General features: G+C 42.8%; 2 protein-coding genes across 3 annotated transcripts; one reads left to right on the top strand and one right to left on the bottom strand.

The window, feature by feature from the left end:
* Nucleotides 1-951: 951 nt before the first annotated feature.
* On the top strand, nucleotides 952-18,229 carry LOC117144731 (atrial natriuretic peptide receptor 1). Of its 2 annotated transcripts, none has more exons than XM_033310075.1 (9): nucleotides 952-1,117; nucleotides 6,303-7,364; nucleotides 9,943-10,057; nucleotides 11,498-11,642; nucleotides 12,957-13,383; nucleotides 13,495-14,223; nucleotides 14,406-14,570; nucleotides 16,111-16,294; nucleotides 16,353-18,229. In XM_033310075.1, the coding sequence occupies exons 2-9, from the start codon at nucleotides 6,485-6,487 to the stop codon at nucleotides 17,959-17,961; spliced, it is 4,254 nt and encodes a 1,417-aa protein (XP_033165966.1). In that variant the 5' UTR covers nucleotides 952-1,117; nucleotides 6,303-6,484; the 3' UTR covers nucleotides 17,962-18,229. The 2 variants fall into 2 exon arrangements, with proteins under 2 accessions (XP_033165966.1, XP_033165968.1); XM_033310077.1 differs by having other exon boundaries at nucleotides 952-1,105.
* LOC117144733 lies at nucleotides 14,824-16,087 on the bottom strand. The gene has a single exon (XM_033310080.1). The coding sequence runs from the start codon at nucleotides 15,955-15,957 to the stop codon at nucleotides 15,301-15,303; it is 657 nt and encodes a 218-aa protein (XP_033165971.1). The 5' UTR covers nucleotides 15,958-16,087; the 3' UTR covers nucleotides 14,824-15,300.
* Nucleotides 18,230-18,768: the final 539 nt, after the last annotated feature.

The raw sequence follows: 18,768 nt of genomic DNA on the forward strand, positions 1-18,768 counted from the left end.
GAGTAACCCGGTGTCCAACACTTCATGCGTACCACGCTGCGTATGCGTATTATCCATCCATCCCATCTATGCGTGTGTAATCTAAGCCAAAACAGAACAGGACGACGGGGACCAAGGACACCAGGCCAGCAGGCGAGCGCAGACGAGCTGAGGAGTGGTCCGTAGTTGAAATTCAAATTGGATTTGCGAGTGTAATGGACAACGGGCAGGAATATATGTATGCATGCAGTCCGGCGAGAGTTCAGAGTTCTGAGCGAAGAGCCAACAGCTTTTAGGTTGAACACATGCCTGCTCCCAAGACTCATTCTTGATTATGATTTATTATTCATCTGCGATCGAAAACAGTCATGAATTGATTTGGGAAAGTAACACAGTGGCCAAGATAAGAAGGTGGCTGGAAAATATGGTCTAACTCTATTGTTCTCAAAGAGAAGAAATGGGCTAAAATATCAACTTTTATGTAGTATCTATTTCATAAATCATTTCAAGCTACTGTCATTTCAAAGGCAGATAAGCAGTTCAAATAAAAAAGATTTTAAGAACAATTTCAAAAGTTGAATGCTTGCTTAGGTAATTGTTCATAAAACAGATAAAATATCTCAAATATAAATATAAAATTCGGAAGTCTTATCTGTAGCGTGTTTTTCATTATTTATTACCTTTTTTGATAAAGATACATAGATACTTTGCCTTGTCGCTCCTCAAGCTTAAGTTGTTTGTTAAAATTCTGAATTAAATAATACTTTTTTATTTAAATATACATATGTAGTAGCTGTAGCAGATCAGGTACGCAGCAGCCGACGTCGCTGCCGCGGTCGCAGTTCTGCCGCAGTCACCGCCATCGCCGCCGCCGACTGCTTGAGCGGTGGAATCGGCGACACGACCGCCTTCGAATCCGATTTGGATTCGGATTCGGATGCGGGGCGTTCAGTTCGGTTTGGCGAGTCGAGCGTGTGCGAAGCGCTCAGAAAACTGCGCACGGAACGCAGCGAAAGTTCGACGGCAAAATCTGTGGCAAGCGGCGCGTTTTCAAATTTCGCAGATACTCAGTGTTTTGAGTGCTACGCAACTTTTGAGATTCTCGGCTGCATAATTATTTTACACTGTATGCTCAATGGTATTGGCTTTGCGATAGCAGCTGTACAAAGTAAAAACAACGCGATAAGATAAAAAGCGCATAATTAAAAGTAAATAATGAAGGCACAATTGGATCTTGAGAAATGTGCAGCCGCAGCAAACAAGATATAAATAAACATATCTGAAAAAGTGAAATTGAAATTGAAATTGAAATTGAAAATAGTGGGCAGTCCGCCGGTTGGCGACTGAGTGAATCGAAGTGCTTGAACCATGTGCACAATTAACACATGGATCGCATCGATATCAATGTTAATCAATAATCCGTACACCTTCCGGACTGACCAATCGACTTGGATTTGTTTTCCCAATATTTATGGAATTCTGCGCATTCATTTGTGTGTCATTGTGGATTTGTTTACCATTTCAGTTTGCTGTGCCAACAAATAATGTTGATTAATCGAACAAGCTGGCCACAGCTATACACACTAAATTCTAAATTAATTTATCCATGACAAAATGCACTATGCATTGAATAAATTGGGTGCTAGAATTTAATTGGTCATACAATTTAACGGCTACTAGAAACGAATTCGGTTTGTGGCTATTCGAATTCCACCTGATTTGTTTGCCACCTTCTTAATGTTTGTAATTGTCTGCCGAGCAAACAAAATACGTTGCCAGCAAACTTTAGTCGCAGTAGCCAAACGTGTTTGCTACTGCAAAACAAAATTTGTTGGGGGGTCTCCACACAACCTGCATATTTTATTTGGTTTATGTACTTTTCGGATCGTTTTTCGATTCCGATTCGTTTAATTGCTATGGCCCGAACTTAAATATTGGGCGGACATAAAGCCGGAATATTGCATTTAAAAAGAACCACGCAAAGTGCAAAATGGTTTAAGCTATCGATGCGAGTGAACATATCCCAAGGGGATATGCACCCCCCCTTTGGAGCAGTGGAGCCGTTCCCCTCACCCGGTTAACTCGGCAGTGCTGACAGACGTGTTGAACTTGAAATACAATTTGTAAAATATTTGCCGCTGATGTTGTTATTCGAGAATGGGTTGCTGCACAATTGGTTAGGCGTTACGACTGTTTTTTCTACTGGCGGAAATGCTCATAACGAGAATAAACGTTTTCACATTTTTCTAAACGCATTTAGGGAAATCAGAAATTTAGGGCAGAAAGAGAAGATAATATATTATTAATGTTTATATATATCTTAATCTTTCCCAAGTCATTATTAAGCATAAATAATTAAAATTGTTAAACTAATTCACATCACACACCTTAGTCGCTGCACTTAATAGTCGCAGATTCTGCAGAGTATCTTTTCAATTAAAAAAAAAGTATCTCAACTGGAACATTGCGAAGCCCGGTTTCCACCAAATGTTTTTCGATTTCTAAATTGAATATTCAGCATTGCTCACATTTTGTTTTCATTTACACCGTTTTGTTTTGGTTTTTTTGTTTGCGTGAATTTTCACAGCATGAAGAGGGCGTTCTAAGCAAATATTTGTATAGAGTTTCCCTGTAAATGGAACACCTCCAGCTGGCACCTCCATTGCTCACTCACAACGAGCAATTAAACGCCTACGAAAAGTGCACCTAATTTATGCTCACCCAGACACTTTGCGGCGACACTCAGTCACCTGTGTCTCTGGTGTCTGAGGTGAATCAAAACATGTTAATGGCTAATTCCGTTGATTGATAATCACCGAGCTGCTGTGATACAAATGAGTACAGTAATCGCTGAAATGGATATAGCGATCGTGGGATAATTTGTAATCAGCTAATGATCAACTAACACTCTTCTAATAATCCGATGTGCTTTTGACTAATTCTTGGGAACAATTCCACGGCAATTACGCCTTCGATTACATAACTTTGTATATTACGCGACGTTCAATGTGTTTTCATTTTCTTCGAGTAGAGCTAAAAATATAAAAATACTCACAAAATATGCAGCTCATATTTCTCGCACCAAAGAAAAAAAACAAACCAAAACAATCCAATCAGCTTGGCCAGCACAAAATCCACCGAGTAGAAACCAAAACAAAAATATTAGTCAACAAATAAAGAGAGTAGTAATGACCGCGAAGAAGGCTATTAAGCTGAGATAAAAATCGACTAATTAATACCCTAGCACCACATTTGTGACAATTGATACAAGTCAACAGCAAACTGGTTTCATTTGTTCAAAACGAATGTAAAGCCTAGGCATGAATGAATATTTCAATCTAGCCCGATGAATAATCCATAAACAACCATCAGAACTAATTATTTAATTAGCCAAATGATCGATTTAACGACACTTAACGGTTCCAAATTGTCAGCCGTTTTAAAATGGAAAGCAAAGCAGTGTCGATATATTTGCATAGTTTCAGCTACGAAAAGTAATTAAGCAACATGACCGAAGCGATGACAGCAAAAATGCCAAGGGAACGGGGGAATACGGCACTAAACGTGGGGTTTACGCTCCAAAAATAGCCACAACAATGCGACAGGTGACGTTTGACTGGCTGCCCAGCTGACCAGTTGACCAGTTAAACAACCTATTAATAAAGCGTGAACTTCATTAGTCAGAGGCGAGGGAAACAAATGAGTGAATTAGCATAAGCCGGTGAACAGCTGGCTAGAAGACTGATACCCATCGCGGCTTGGGGCCAATGAAATGGGCGAATTGCAGATTAAAACCTCATAAATCATTCGGCTCAATCGGAGACCCAGGGGTCTAACGGCATCGAAAGACTGTTCTACAGAGAAAAATGGGACTTAAGATCATGTTCTAAGTACCAATTAATAATATTTTAAAGATAATATTATGATAAAGTATTAAAACTAGCAAGGGCCAGCAAAACTTAAAGATATATTCCTATGTCTTAAATTAGTAATATATCTTAGTTTTTAGTATTTCACTCCTATTTTTCATAGTGCATCGATTGCTACCTAAATGAAGTTTGATATTAGGGACGGGGCTGTCCGAAGACAGCTGGAGATCGAGGGGCTTGCTTGGTTAATCCGCGGCACGTGTACCCTCTTAAGACCCAAAAAAAAATCCATAGCGTACAAAATTTCAAAGCCAAAACAAAAATGATAAAATATCAAGGAAAAAAAAAAGGCTTATTTGTACATTAAAAAAAAAATTAACAAAAAACTCGGAACAAAACACTCTCCATCTCTGCCTGCAAATGCCCCTTTCTCCATTCCGCAATTTTTGGGGAGAGCAGCAGCTCAAGTCTGTAGTTGACCCATATTTCTTGTAAGTTTTGGCATTTGACGAATTGTTTGCTGGCTGTCCAATGCGACAACCTTGAGCATTAGACGAACATATGTCTGCCAGGACTCAATCATGATTGAAATGTTTGAAAACCAACTTTTGAAGTGCGATGTTTTCAAAAAGAAAAGGGAGAACTCAATTTTCTACTTTGACTAAAGAAAATCATATATTCTCATGATTGATTTGAAAATATCGACTTTTATAGAAAATATTTTTAGCAACGCCAAAGGGCATCATTACGGTGGTTTTATTATACCCGCTACTCGTAGAGTAAAAGGGTATACTAGGCTTGTTGAAAAGTATGTAACAGGCAGAAGAAAGAATCCAGAGATCTTGCCAAAAGATGTTTTAATTATTTATTTTTAACTTTATTTATTTCTATAAATAGAATCTTATGATTTCATTCAGCCACTCCCACAAGCTTAGTAACGGGTATCTGATAGTCGAGGAACGCGATAATAGCGTTCTCTCTTGTATGTATTTTTTATAGATTTCCTACGGGCAAATGGCATTGTGACCACTCTTTATATTTCGCATTGTATCTATTGCCATTGTTTGTTTGTCTTAGACGCTCTTTGGCCACATTTGAATGCCTTGGAGGGCTCTTTTTGTCTGCCTCTATTTTTAGATATAAAAATATATCTTCGCGGCTATTGAGGCTTTGGAAAGAAGTTTAATGAACGGATAGCCGTGATCATAATCGGCGAATGGAAAAATTGGTCAAGAGTTAACCGAACTTGCGCCGCAACCAGGAACTGTCCCCAATCAAGAGATTGCTCCATTATATGTCGAATCATTCTTCTGGTTCTGCAACAAAGCGATTCTCCGCGTTCTTTACTTGCTTTTCTAATTGCCGTTAAATTTGCAACGAATTCTAAACCTATGCTTTCCGATTTTGTAATATTCGACCGCAAAAATAAGCCACTCGAATACGTGTCAGCAACAACGACAAAAATGTTACCCCGCACAGGTGAAGGTCAAGAGAATTTTAAATACGGCATTTCGGTTTATATTTAGCCCTTTTGTTTTTAAATGCGCTGTCAGCCTGGAGTGGGTTTTTAAAAAATTAAATTTTGTTTACGACTCTCAATCAATTATTTCGTGTATTCTGTACACACACAAAGTTCAGGCGAAAAAAGATGTCAGGCGGGTTTGTTTTACTTGAGAAATTTATTTTTCTGCATCATAATTAGCAACTTGTGTTGTTGGTTGAAGTAGAAACTCCAATGGCTGCACTTGGTATCAAATAATTTATGGATCTGAACAGCAAGTGAATCACTTGAACTTTCTAGGCGTATAAAATGTTCGACGACTTCATTCAGTTCAAAGTTCTTCTTCTAAAAATAACCAAACGGTTTTCAGTCTTTTGTAAAAACCTTTTACAATGGTTCAACTTATGAATGGCTAAAAATATATTATAGCTGAATATATATAATCAATGATATAGAAATACTTATTCTGAATAGAAAGTATGTCTCAGCTACGGTTTGCCCTTCATTTTTGGGCTATTGTTGCTCCACAAACAATTTGCATGCCCACACAAGTGTTTCTACAGGAAAAATTGCAATGTGGCTTGGCCAGTTGTTCGGGGGTTGCATTTAAAAATACGAATAGTAAATATTGTTTTGAAAATTTCGGCTTCCCATTCAATTGCCAACTGCGGCTGTGCATATATGTATGTGCTCGAGCGTAAAGCATCTTCGAATGCTTCAGTAAATTGGACAGACAATCACAAAATAAATGCCAGCCAAATTTCCTGCTGTAAAAGTGCTAATTAATATCGATTGCCCAAAATAAAAAAAGGGCGAAAACACGTACGACAAACCAGTTTGCTAATGAAAAGTCCCGAGATGGCTAATTAAATTCGAACAATCGTCGGTGATTAATAAAAATTGAGCCAAACAAAACAGTGCAATTAATAAACAAAAATTTCAATTTGCCGCAGGTTTTCGCCGCAAAATGAATTAAAGCAGAGCCACGTGTTGAAAGCGTTGTAAAAACATTCGCATAAATAATGCGATCAAAATCAGTGACAAAGAGCAACGCTTGACAAACATACGAACGAGATAAAAAACAAAAAACTCCAAGGATACACAAGCGCGCGGGAGGACATCCTCTCCGTCCGAGATGCCCCCAGCTGGCCAGGGACTGAGCCTGCTCCTGATCCTCTGCCTGCTGCAGGCTCATCTCTTTCCGAGCGCAGCCTGGTTCTACGATGCCGAGTCCGTGGGCGGAGTGGCCAGCATTGGAGCCGGCTCCGATGAGCACAGCTTCAAGACGCCGGAGACCAAGAACTCGCACAAGTCGCAGAGCACCGAGCTGGTCCAGCACTTTCCCAGCCTTCCGATGCCCGATCACCGACGTTTGGGTGCCCGGAAGCAGTTGGTCTTCGTCGCACTGCTGCCATCGGTGGAGTCGGACAACAAGAACGACTGCATCATGCCCAAGGTGCTGCCCGTGCTCGAGCTGGCCATCCGGCATGTCCAGCGGATGGGCTTCGTGGGCGGCAGCCACTTCGACATCCAGCTAATATCGCGCGACACCTTCTGCTCCTCGAAGTACGGACCCATTGGCTTCTTCGAGATCTACACCCAGTGGACGGAGGTGAATGCTGTCTTTGGCCTGCCCTGCGAGTACGTATTGGCGCCCATCTCGAGGTACGCAGATGTCTGGCAAGTGCCCGTACTCACCACCGGCGGCAATGCCAAGGAGTTCAACAAGAAATCCGAGAGTTACTCCACTCTAACCCGGTTGAAAGGAGCTCAGGTTAACAATCTGGGCAACGTGGTGCGGGCAATACTCAACAGCTTCAATTGGACACGAACTGCGCTGATATACCAGAACGAGAACGCCAAGGTCAAGGGCAACTCGGTGTGCTTCCTCTGCCTGGCCGCCATCCACGACACCATCGAGGAGCACTCCGTCTACCAGCTGGGATTCGACACCTCCACCTGGACGAAGGCGGACATTACGCGGATGCTTAAGAATGTGGCCATGCAGTCGAGAAGTAAGTGGTGGATGATGTGAACTGCTAATTAATACGTTTTCTAACCCCTTAACTAAGAAATAAGCATTAAGTATATGCATATAAGGATTAGATATTACAAACTTGGAAGTAAAATATGTCCAACTAATGAGAATTCGCAACCATTCATAAATCCAAAGAACATTGCTAACTGATTTTGTCAAAACTAATTTTAAATTCCTTGCTTATATGGTCTATATATAAGCTAGGAATTTAAAATTAGTAATAATAGATTTATTTTTAAATTTAGATACGATTATTAAGAATACTATAGAAACCTTGTCAGTTTCGCTTGCCATCGGATGCAACTGCACTTGCCAATGCATTTTAGAATGCATACACCCTGAACTCTGTGACCTCATTGCGTGCAACATTGAAAGTGAAATCGATCTAATTATATTTCGCAAAAGGCGACAAAGATAGGTTCAAGAAACCAAAGAGATACATATTATATAGTCAGTTCATCTGAACGCAGCTAGTGAATACGAAATTTTCGATTTTATTTATATACGTACCATGGGGCGTATGAGTAATGTTGGCTGGCTGATGTTGGTCAAGTAAGATGTGAAATTTGATTGATTGAATGTTGTCAGAGAATCAATGATGTTAATTAACTCGTCTCATTGGTAAATGATGCTGATATGAAGCCGTCAACTGTCACACACAGTTTTCGCACACCAATTATATCGCATATTAAGCATACGCAGCGTGCGCCCATACGATCAAATGCTATTGTTTAATTACAGCTCATTTAATTTCATTTATTGACAATTAACACCGTACACAATTACAATCGTTATGCATATTTTTCGCGGCAGTCGCGTCCATGCGATTCACAATTCTATGCTAATTGAATTTTAATGGAAAACCAATGCGAACCGAAAAGAAGATGTGGCAATCGACTAGGGAATTCCCTCGGTAATGTGACTAAACAAATGGCATTTTAACGATAATGCACTGATATAAAAATCTAGCTTTTGTTTAAATTTAAATGGTAATTTAATGGAAAATGGAGCTGGGCAAATAATTTCATAGATTTAAAACCGCTGCGGGCTTCGATTCCAATAAATAATAACGAATTGAATGGCTTTTTAAATAACTCATTATGATAGCTTTGATGTGCCACGAATTTCAATTGGTGTATAGAATAATATTTTTAAGATGCCGACAAGGAAAGTATAAATTTTATTGACACATAACAATAGAACTGAGTTCAAGGGCAGAGTAACGATACTTTCTTTTTGAAGTGCCCAAAAAAAATATTCGCTCGTTTTTAAATAAATCTCTACGTGATTTGTGTTCTTAATAAACTAATGATTTATTAGTCATTTGATTTTGCAAAGCAGAATTGAATTTACAGCTCAGGAAACTCATTCGAAATATTTTCATTCTTAATTTAAGCTTTTGATTTTATTAAATTATTGTATCCGAAATTTGATATCTTCCCGAACTCATTGTTTTCGCATATTGCCTTTTTATTGCCTTGACAAATTCATATTGCTTTGCCAAGTGATTTATTATTAAGAAAAGTTTTGATATTGCAATTAAGATGAGTTTTTGGAATTAAAACCACACCGAAACCAAACATAAATTGCTTCATCTCGAAATGACTCAAGTGACAGCTCGGAAGTCAACAAAAGCAAAAGTGCAAATGCAATATTTGAGAGGAGGAGAAAAAAACAGAAAATAAAAATTGTATAATTAAATCAAGTCAATTGCACGTTTTTGCTCTGAACTTGAAATTGTCCGGCCCATTTTGTCTTCTATTCATTTTCCGAGTAATTAAATTTCAGCGAGAAAAGGCAAAATATGACGTAGGCATTCGTAGAGGGAAGATACAAAATTGCAGTTGATTGCCTTATGTGCACAAATGGGCTGATATCAAGGTATCCATAAAAACAAAGGTTTCACAATTAATGTGCAGCATTTGCTTGCAACATATTTGACAAGCAAATACTCAAGCTTATTTGCATATCATGCTGGCTGCACAACATGTCGTATGCGCAATTACATTTATGGAATGCAACATGAACGTTTATCTATAAGTTTCAATGACATGCAATTTGTAATTGATAAAATTAACATGAACTTTGTGTGGAAATCAAATTCTAGATAAACATAGCTTTATTTCAGTAGGTATTCAGCTTATTTGGCTTATGCGAGTGTAGAAATTGTATAGCCCCATTTCGTTTGATCCGCAACATATCCAAAACATCTTCGAGTACTGCCACACACATATCAACTCGAAACTGAAGCACCATTACGATCTTTTGGGTTTTTATTTAAGAAACAATGTGTTTTTTTTATTTTTGTGTGCTTCCCTCGCGGAATTACGTTTTGCACTCGCTGACGTCAAGGAAACTGACAAGTTTACAAGTCTCATTTCAGGCGCGAGAAGCTCGACAACTTTTTAATAAATTAATACATTTTTAATGACAAGAGCTGAGTTGTCTCGACCGCTAGCTTCCAAAAAGAAGACCACCACATATATGTATACATACACAACGTGTACCATCTGGTTTTGACCATCTCGTTTTTTCTGTCTATTTCATTTTTGCAGTTGTCATAATGTGCGCCGATCCGCAGTCGATACGTCAAATTATGCTGACAGCCGAGGAGTTGAATATGATCGATAGCGGCGAATATGTTTTCATCAATATTGAATTATTTTCGCGGTGAGTATCGCAGCACTAAGCAAATATATATGTATGAATTACTTAACAACACACACACACTATTACTATTGCGGACAAAAGGTGATCATTTATGGCAATTGCCGAACAATTTGCTGCCTTTCACTTTGATCGTATAAAAATGGTGAAAAAATCCACGCGCACTCTCGAAAAATATTCTTTACAAACTGCGCATGAGCAGCATTAGTCAAGGTTGTTAATGTTATGAAATGTACCAAGCGCGCTTTATAAATAGCTTCTGCATTTACCTCACAAGAGCCTAACTATTTATAAATTGAGGAAATTCCGTATTTCGGCACATGGCTCGATCGATTAAAGCCAGTCAACCTCCGTACTCCGTAACCGAACAATGGACGACAAGTAAAGTGCTCAGACTCAGATACAGATACAGATACAGATACAAACTTCATATTTATTATGATTATCCACCATCATTAGTGCTGAGTAATGCCACAGCTTCTTTGTTCGACCCTCGAGCTACCAGCTCTTTGTTCGACCAGCCAAATGTGGAGTTCCATCCCGGGAAAAGTTCGGAATAGATGGGTTCAATTTTCAGATTGCTAAGAGCCAGAGCCTTAGTGCAATCGACTTGCATTTGCATGTGCATTAAATGCATTCTAATCGCCCGACCTTCATGACACTCGCAATCAATGGAAAAATGCTGCGTATATATACTAATCTATATACTAGTGCGACGAGGCGTGTGTGAATGCCGGTATATATGGATTAGCTAATCTATTTCCTGCTCGCAAAAGCTCAAAGCAAACAGACAGAAAGATAATTAACTTATTAATAGAATCCCTTTTGATTTGTAACTGCCATTTATCACTGTAAGCCACTAGATAATTAATCGATTTTCGATTTTCAAAATATTACTGTTAGTTACTACTTATTTGTCATCGACGAACAGTTATAAATCAAATATCGTAAGTTTGGGATCAATAGCAGTCAGTCTTTCCATTCAGAAATTGTGGATTTCTTGGAGCCGCACGGTTATAGTTTTAAACTATAGTGTAATTCATAATCAATATTCCTAAATGTCACTAGCCGCTAACATTGAAGCAAATGAAACACATGCGAAACTCAGATGATAACACGGCTAATGGATTCCAAATGCATTTACTTCGAATCGAACTGAAAAAAGCCATCAAGTGCAAGTGTGTGGTGCATTCGAACACTTAACAATTCTATTTATAAACAATTTATGACGCATATCAATAGCTGGTAATAAACCTAACCCGTAGGCGGGCACAAAGGCATTGATAAGACAAAACAAAAATATAAAAAAACACACATAAAATCCAAATAGCCGAAAAATAATAAACAATAAAAAATATTTGGCTATCTTTGTTGTCTTTAGTTCATCCTCTCGAGCGACCACTGTAGACACTGACTTAATATATCTTTGTTTTCCCAACGCAGGGTTCAGTATCTGACGTCGCAGCCGTGGTACGATAAGAACGATACGGATTTAAATAATGAGCGCGCCCAGAAGGCCTACACGGCCATGCTGACCGTAACCCCCAAACAGCCGAATGATAACGAGTATACCCGGGTCTCCAATGAGGTGAGTGTAAAATTGGGAAAAGTAGGTGGAAAATCCGGAAAAACTAAGGGGGCTCCGCATGCATTTGCATGGAAATGGACGTGGAAGCCAATTTGAAAATTTTTGCAGATTTCTTGTGTGTGTTTTTCGCCCATTTTTTGGGCCATCCTCATGCATACTCAATTCCAGCACACGTCCCGCAGACCAACATGCAACGGGGCGAGCGAGGGGCTAGGAATTGTAAACATTTCTCTGTTGCTGCATGGCAAATGAGCAACAAACAAAGCCGACAGCACCTAAGAGCATTTGCTGGCCAACTCCAAACCCGAAGAGCCCTCTAAAAGCCGGGTCAGCCACCTGAAAACCGAATGAATTTGCTCTTACAGCTGCTGATAAGCAACTACGGCAGTGGCCACCTCTGGAGAGGCTTCATCGGGCCACCGGTCCGTCTGGCTAATGACGCTCTACACCCCATGTTTCCACTTATCCAAGAGCGGGGAGGGGGATGGGGGTATGGTAAAATGCACACGACATCCTTTTCCTTTGGCAACATCTTATATGTACAAGTTAGCACAATGTTTGCTAGCATTTAAGATACAAATATGAGATATATCTAAAGGGGACACTACTTTTTGCATGGCGAAAGCTTGCATTATTTCCCAAAAATATTTCTATGGAAGGATAAAATCCATGGAGCCAGGAAAAAAGCTATTAGATACATTTAATACAAAGTAGATTTTATTATAGACATATTCCTAGGTAACGTCTATAAATTGTCTGATTTTATCACATTTTTTTAGACATTTGATTCGAAATAATTAAGATTTCAATTTGTTACCCTCCAGTTGCGAATGGGTGAAAGTACTCAGTTAGCCACCTGGCATACAATACAATCCTTCTATATTTTACGTCTGCATCCTTAAAGGATTGCAGCTTAAATTGTCGGCTTTCTTGGCAGAGAACTTACGCTCAATGGATATTTGCAAGCGCTGCTCCGGCCAAATCCCGGCATCGCCGCTTGTCAAAGGAGAATCCGCCGTTGGCACATCGGAGTGCGGTGTGCAATAATTTCCACATGGATTGTGACAAAACGTCCTGGGCCAGAGCCATCGTCTTCCGTCCTTTCTTCCCTCGTTCCGAACGGGCGAACGCGTAATTGAATTTTCACGGGGGCCAAAGCAATTAAAGGGGGAAAAGTGCCAGGAAAGCGGACAGGAATTGATGCCCCGCGGCATAGAATAGAGCCATAAGGATTAGAAAGGGCAGAGGGAAGGAAGCTTATAGCCCAGCTGCAGAGAGATTAATGCGTTTCGATTTGCCCGTTGCCATTTGCAGATCAAAGCCATTGCCGCCGAGAAATACAACTATACCTTCAGCGACAACGAGCCGATTTCGGCATTCGTCACCTCCTTCTTCGACGGAGTCCTGCTCTACGCCAATGCGCTCAACGAGAGCATCCGGGAGGATCCGACCATGCTCACACGGCCCATCAACGGCACCGACATGGTGCGTCGCATGTGGAACCGCAGCTTCACTGGCATCACTGGCAATGTGACCATCGATGCCAACGGCGACCGGCTATCGGCCTACTCGCTGCTGGACATGAATCCCACCACCGGCAGATTCGAGATTGTGGCCCATTTCCTGCACAATCGCCTGGAGTTCGAGGCCAACAAGGAGATCCACTGGGCGGGCGACCGGGAGGAGGCGCCGCCAGATCGACCCATTTGCGGATACGATGGCGCCCTATGCCCCGATAATTGTAAGTATTGTGGTATCAGGAATTTGGTTAGGATTCAACCATCTCCTCCACATTCCCGCTGAAAAATCTTCAATACACATGTGGTAACCTGATGTATGTGTCTAATTTAAGCACTTCCTGGCTATGCAATCCTGTCAATTGTCCTGGGCACCATGGTGGTCGTAATGGCCGTGTGCTTCTTCTTCGGCTATCGTCACTACATCGCCGAGGCGGAGATTAACTCGATGAGCTGGAAGGTGTCGCTGGAGGATGTGATGTTTCGAGATGCAGCGGAGCGTGGCCTGCGAGGCTCCTTCCATTCACTGGTGAAGCAAAGCTCCCAGCTGACACTGATGTCCGAGGACATGGTGTCCATCAACGGAGATCGCCAAATCTTCATACCAGTGGGCATGTTCCGCAAGAGCAAAGTGGCCATCAAGCCAGTGGAGGTGGACAACGTTCAGGGCCTGCTGACCCGGAGTTTGATGTTGGAACTGAAGCGGATGAAGGACTTGCAGCACGACCACTTGGTCAAGTTCTATGGCGCCTGCTTGGATCAGAGGCGCAGCTTCCTGCTAACCGAATACTGTCCCAAGGGCTCGTTGCAGGATATCCTCGAGAACGAGCAGTTCCAGCTGGACTGGATGTTCCGCCTGTCGCTGATGCACGACATCGTGCGTGGCATGCAGTTTCTCCACAGCTCCGACATTCGTTCGCACGGCAACCTGAAGTCCTCGAACTGCGTGGTCGACTCCCGATTCGTGCTCAAGATCACCGACTTTGGGTTGCATACCCTGCGGCGGACGAGATTCGACCTGGAAAGTGATGGGGGCAACTGCAATAGCCACGCCTACTGGAGCAGTAAGTAGTCCAAGTTTGCTACTGTGTGCAGTGCACTGAACAAAAAAGTTGGTTGAATGCAGCAAGAATATTTCATGTAAATTATGAAAAGAAAAACCTCGTTTATCTAATATTGATATAATATTATTTTCAAAGTTTCGATATATATTTTAAATAAATATGTAACTTATTTTGCTGTACAGAGCTCCTGTGGACTGCCCCCGAACTGCTGAGAGTGGAGCACAATCGTCCGCCGGAGGGCACCCAGAAGGGCGATGTCTACGCCTTTGGAATCATTGTGCACGAGATAACCACGCGACAAGGACCCTTCTACCTGGGCAGGTGTGCGTACGAGAAATCGCCGCAAGGTATGCTATTCAAGTGTTTCACATTCTATACCCTCCTCTCGTCCTTCGAGTGTCCTTTCCACTTGGCCGTTTCGTGTTGCGGCCGATTTTGTCTGTGCAGAATTTTAATGCCGGATTTTTGCACATGTTGCGGTTATTTCGTCCGTCAGTTGGCCACTCGGCTGGTGGTTAAGGCGGTTGTGGTTGTGCGCAAGGAGGAGCACTGAAAACCCGCGTACCATGCCAATATTTTTGTATAATCTTAAACAGGGTAAACATTAAACATTTTTTTGAATGCTAGAATTTAATTCACTCAAATCATTTTATAAACGAACTTGAAAGAAAAAGTTAAGTAGTGTTCTGCTAATATAAATTTACCAAAATAGGATTCAATTAATTAAAGATCCTGCATCAAACGAGAAGCCCAAAGTACTTGTATTTGGAAGTGGGCATGTTGCTAGTCTTTTTGCTGTTCTGTCTTCCTGGTTGAAGTACTACCTATTGCCCTGTTGAACCGCACAGACCAACTTTGAGTCCCTCGCCGATTTCAATTGGCGTCAAAAACTTTGCCTTCTACTTGGCACTTGACGATTTCATCAAATTAGGCCGTGACCGGGAACCAGACTCGTCCTTCGACCGCAGAATGCAACTTCGGCAACTGGCACTAGACGACGTCTGTGGACGAATTTAATTGCGGTGCCAGCGAATCTGGAAATCGAAATCAAACTGCAGGCTGGTCGAAAAAGGCAAATCACGAACTATCTCTGCGGTGGGGCACGTCCTGGCAGCTGGAATCGTGGGCGAGGTTGAAGCCGCAGCCAAAGGGCAGCAGGGCCCAGCAGACGGGTAGCTTCCTCTTGGTCCTGGTCTTCTTCTTGTGCTTGTCCTTCCTTCTACCGCCGGCCTGGTCCTGGTTTTTGCTGTGTCTCTCGCATGGCGTGTCTTTTATGGTGGATTTTTCGCATTCCCTCTCCTTCTTGCTGGACTTCATAGCCGTCTTGGTGCTGGCATCGGCTCCGGGTGTTTCCTGCCAGACCTGGTAGCACTGCCTCTGCTGAACCTCCAGCTTGCGCAGCCACTCGATGCGTGATCTTTCCCAGCCTCTGTGCGAAATGGTGGAAGGTGGAGTTTTCTCCCTGCACCCGAACACCACTTCGATATCGGTCGGTTCTGATCGATTCCGGTCGTCCATGCCGCCGCACTGCCTCCTCTTGTGCTTCTTCTTGGGACCAGTGGTCATGTTCCACAGGAGATCAGCCACTTGGCTCTTGCTCAGCGACTGCCGGCGATTGCAGATGAGCTGCAGCAGGATCTCGTGCTGGTTGCAAGGCCTCAGTTCCTGGGGCTTCGGAGGCTTTGCCTGTGCAAAGAAGCTGGCCAATTCCAGATATTCCTTTCTCGCGCACATCTTTAGGTGTCCGAATGCAGAATCCACCAAAGGATCCAGTCTGGTGTTAACATAAAACTGCACTTAACACGAATAATTTACATAACATGTTTACACAAAACTATTTCCAAATTGAAGGCTAATTCAACGTTATTTTGTTATTCGCACGCTCAGAAATCATTGAACTCGTGAAGGGATACAATCCTCATAGAATGCAGAAACCATTCCGTCCTGAACTTGAACCCAACGGCGATACCAAGGCGGACATCAATGGCATAATCCGTCGCTGCTGGGCAGAGGATCCTGCCGAGCGTCCGGACTTTAATACCCTCAAGTCGATGATACGCAGGTTTAATAAGTAACTACTAACTGACTCCATAGTCATGGATTCCTCACTAATCTCGACTCCCTTACAGAGACAACGAGACGGGAAACATTGTGGACAATCTGCTGAAACGCATGGAACTGTATGCCAACAATCTGGAGGAACTGGTGGAGGAGCGCACCCAGGACTACCACGAGGAGAAGAAGAAGTGCGAGAAGCTGCTGTACCAATTGCTGCCGCAAAGCGTGGCCGCCCAGCTCATCAGCGGACAGCCAGTGGTGGCGGAGACCTTTGACCAGGTGACCATATACTTCAGTGACATCGTGGGCTTCACTGCCATCTCGGCGGAGAGCACGCCCATGCAGGTGGTGCAGTTCCTGAACGACCTGTACACCTGTTTCGATTCCATTGTGGAGAACTTTGATGTTTACAAAGTGGAGACCATTGGAGATGCGTACATGGTTGTGTCCGGACTGCCCATTCGAAATGGCAATCAGCACGCCCGAGAGATCGCACGTTTGGCACTGGCCCTCTTGGAGGCGGTGCACAATTTCCGTATCCACCATCGTCCGGAGGATCGTTTGAAGCTAAGGATAGGCCTGCACACCGGAGCCTGTGTGGCCGGAGTGGTGGGTCTGAAGATGCCACGCTACTGTCTGTTTGGTGACACTGTCAACACTGCCTCCCGCATGGAGTCCAATGGTGAAGCGCTCAAGATCCACATAAGTGAGACCACCAAGGAGGCGCTCGACGAGTTCGGCACCTTTGTGACCACCCGACGCGGCTTTGTGCCCATGAAGGGTAAAGGTGAGATGCTGACCTACTGGCTGGAGGGCGAGGTGCCCCGCCCCAACTCCCTGATCTCGCCCAGCAAGCTGATGCTCACGCGGCGCTCCTCATTGAAGCAACCGCAGCGCAGCCAGTCGCATAATCTGCACAAACAGTACTCCGAACTGGTGGTGGCCTCGCCACCGTCCCAGTTACCGCCACCAGCGATCGCTCTGCCACCGCCACCGTCGCCGTCCAAGGACTCGCCCAATCTCCGCGTGAAACGCAAGATCAGCTCCAGTTCACCCAAGCTGAATGGCGGCGGCTTTGACTACCACAAGACTGAGAACCACTATCTGGATACGGCGGCGGCTGCCCAGAGGAACTGCGACATCTACAGCAGCCGCAGCCTGAGGGACATGGAGGAAACCTCCGATAGCTGGGAGCTGGCACACTTCCGGCTGCCGCTGAGCGGAGCACTCAAGAGCCACCATCACCTCAATAACAATAGCCACGGCTATGTGCACTCGAATTCCAGCTCCAATCTGAGCGGTATCCTGCAGCCGCCGCCACTGGGTGTCCAACGCACCCGGCTGAAGCCCTCGCCCACGATCTCAACGCTGCTGACAAGCGCCAGGAGTGAGGCCAATGCCTCCCCGGGCCCCGAAACAGGCAGCATGGGCAGTGGGCAGCTGAGGATCAAGTTTGCTGAAGGGGACGAGACCCCACTGCTGCCCACACCGCCGCCGCTGGCTGCTCCTCCACCGATTCCACATTTGGTGACCGCCAGTCCGCAACGGAGCGGCAGTGGCCAGAACATTCCGGCGGACAGCAGCCACTACGGCTTCCTGGTGAAGAGCTACAAGCAGCAGTGCCCACCGGTGGCGGGCAGTGCCGTCACCCAGCCACTGCTGGCCAAGATCAACTCATAGCTGTATGGGGGGGAGTCGACTCCCTCTTCACTGTAATCATATGCATATTAAATGTACTTGTTTGTGATAATAAGTTAAACCCAAGTTGAACAAGTTAGTGGTTAGTCAATAGTCGACCGAATCAAATTCGAAATTCGTACGGGAAATCTTCTAAAATGTTTCCTAGATTTTAATCGCCCCATCCCCTTACTCATAAGTAGCGAATTTTATATTTAACCAAACCTCAAATTAAAAAAAAAAAGGAAACTAGATGTAAATAGAAACTTACTCCCAATCAATTTGTTCCTTGTGCTTTGAATATTCATTCTCTACAAAACTCAAAAAATTAGGTTAGAGTAGATATTACCTAAGGTTAAGAGTAGACAATTTGTGAAAATTTCTTGAATGTAAAGTATTAGATGAACATTGAATATTTATTTTGAGAATTGACGAATAAAGAAATCTATTTAATCTGTATAATTTACGCGCAATATGTCAAAAAGCGATTTCAAAAACAAGGTATGGTGAAATAATCACAAGTTCTGATAAGATGGTGGGTTGAATACAGGCAATGGTGAAATAATAGCAAATTCTGATAAGAAAATGGTTTGAAAACTGGGCGCCAAGCTGAAAACAAGGGCTGGAAAAACTAATGTGACCGTATATAAAAATTTGTTACTTTCATTTGTTACCTTTAATTGCTTTAAAGTAGGTTTTTTTAAGTGTCCATAAATTGGTTTTATCCATCGAAAATATTATATGCTATGTTCATTTAAATGAAACTCACCTGTTTCCACTGCACAATGTGTATGTGGTATGTTGTGGGTA

This window comes from Drosophila mauritiana, chromosome 3R (genome assembly GCF_004382145.1).
Source record: "Drosophila mauritiana strain mau12 chromosome 3R, ASM438214v1, whole genome shotgun sequence".
NCBI lineage: Eukaryota > Metazoa > Arthropoda > Insecta > Diptera > Drosophilidae > Drosophila > Drosophila mauritiana.

Coding starts and splice junctions, on each gene's coding strand:
- LOC117144731 (XM_033310075.1), top strand. CDS start 6,485: ATGCCCCCAGCTGGCCAGGGACTGAGCCTGCTCCTGATCCTCTGCCTG. Junction 13,384..13,494: donor CGCCCTATGCCCCGATAATT/GTAAGTATTGTG, acceptor GTCTAATTTAAG/CACTTCCTGGCTATGCAATC. Junction 14,224..14,405: donor TAGCCACGCCTACTGGAGCA/GTAAGTAGTCCA, acceptor TTTGCTGTACAG/AGCTCCTGTGGACTGCCCCC.
- LOC117144733 (XM_033310080.1), bottom strand. CDS start 15,957: ATGTGCGCGAGAAAGGAATATCTGGAATTGGCCAGCTTCTTTGCACAG.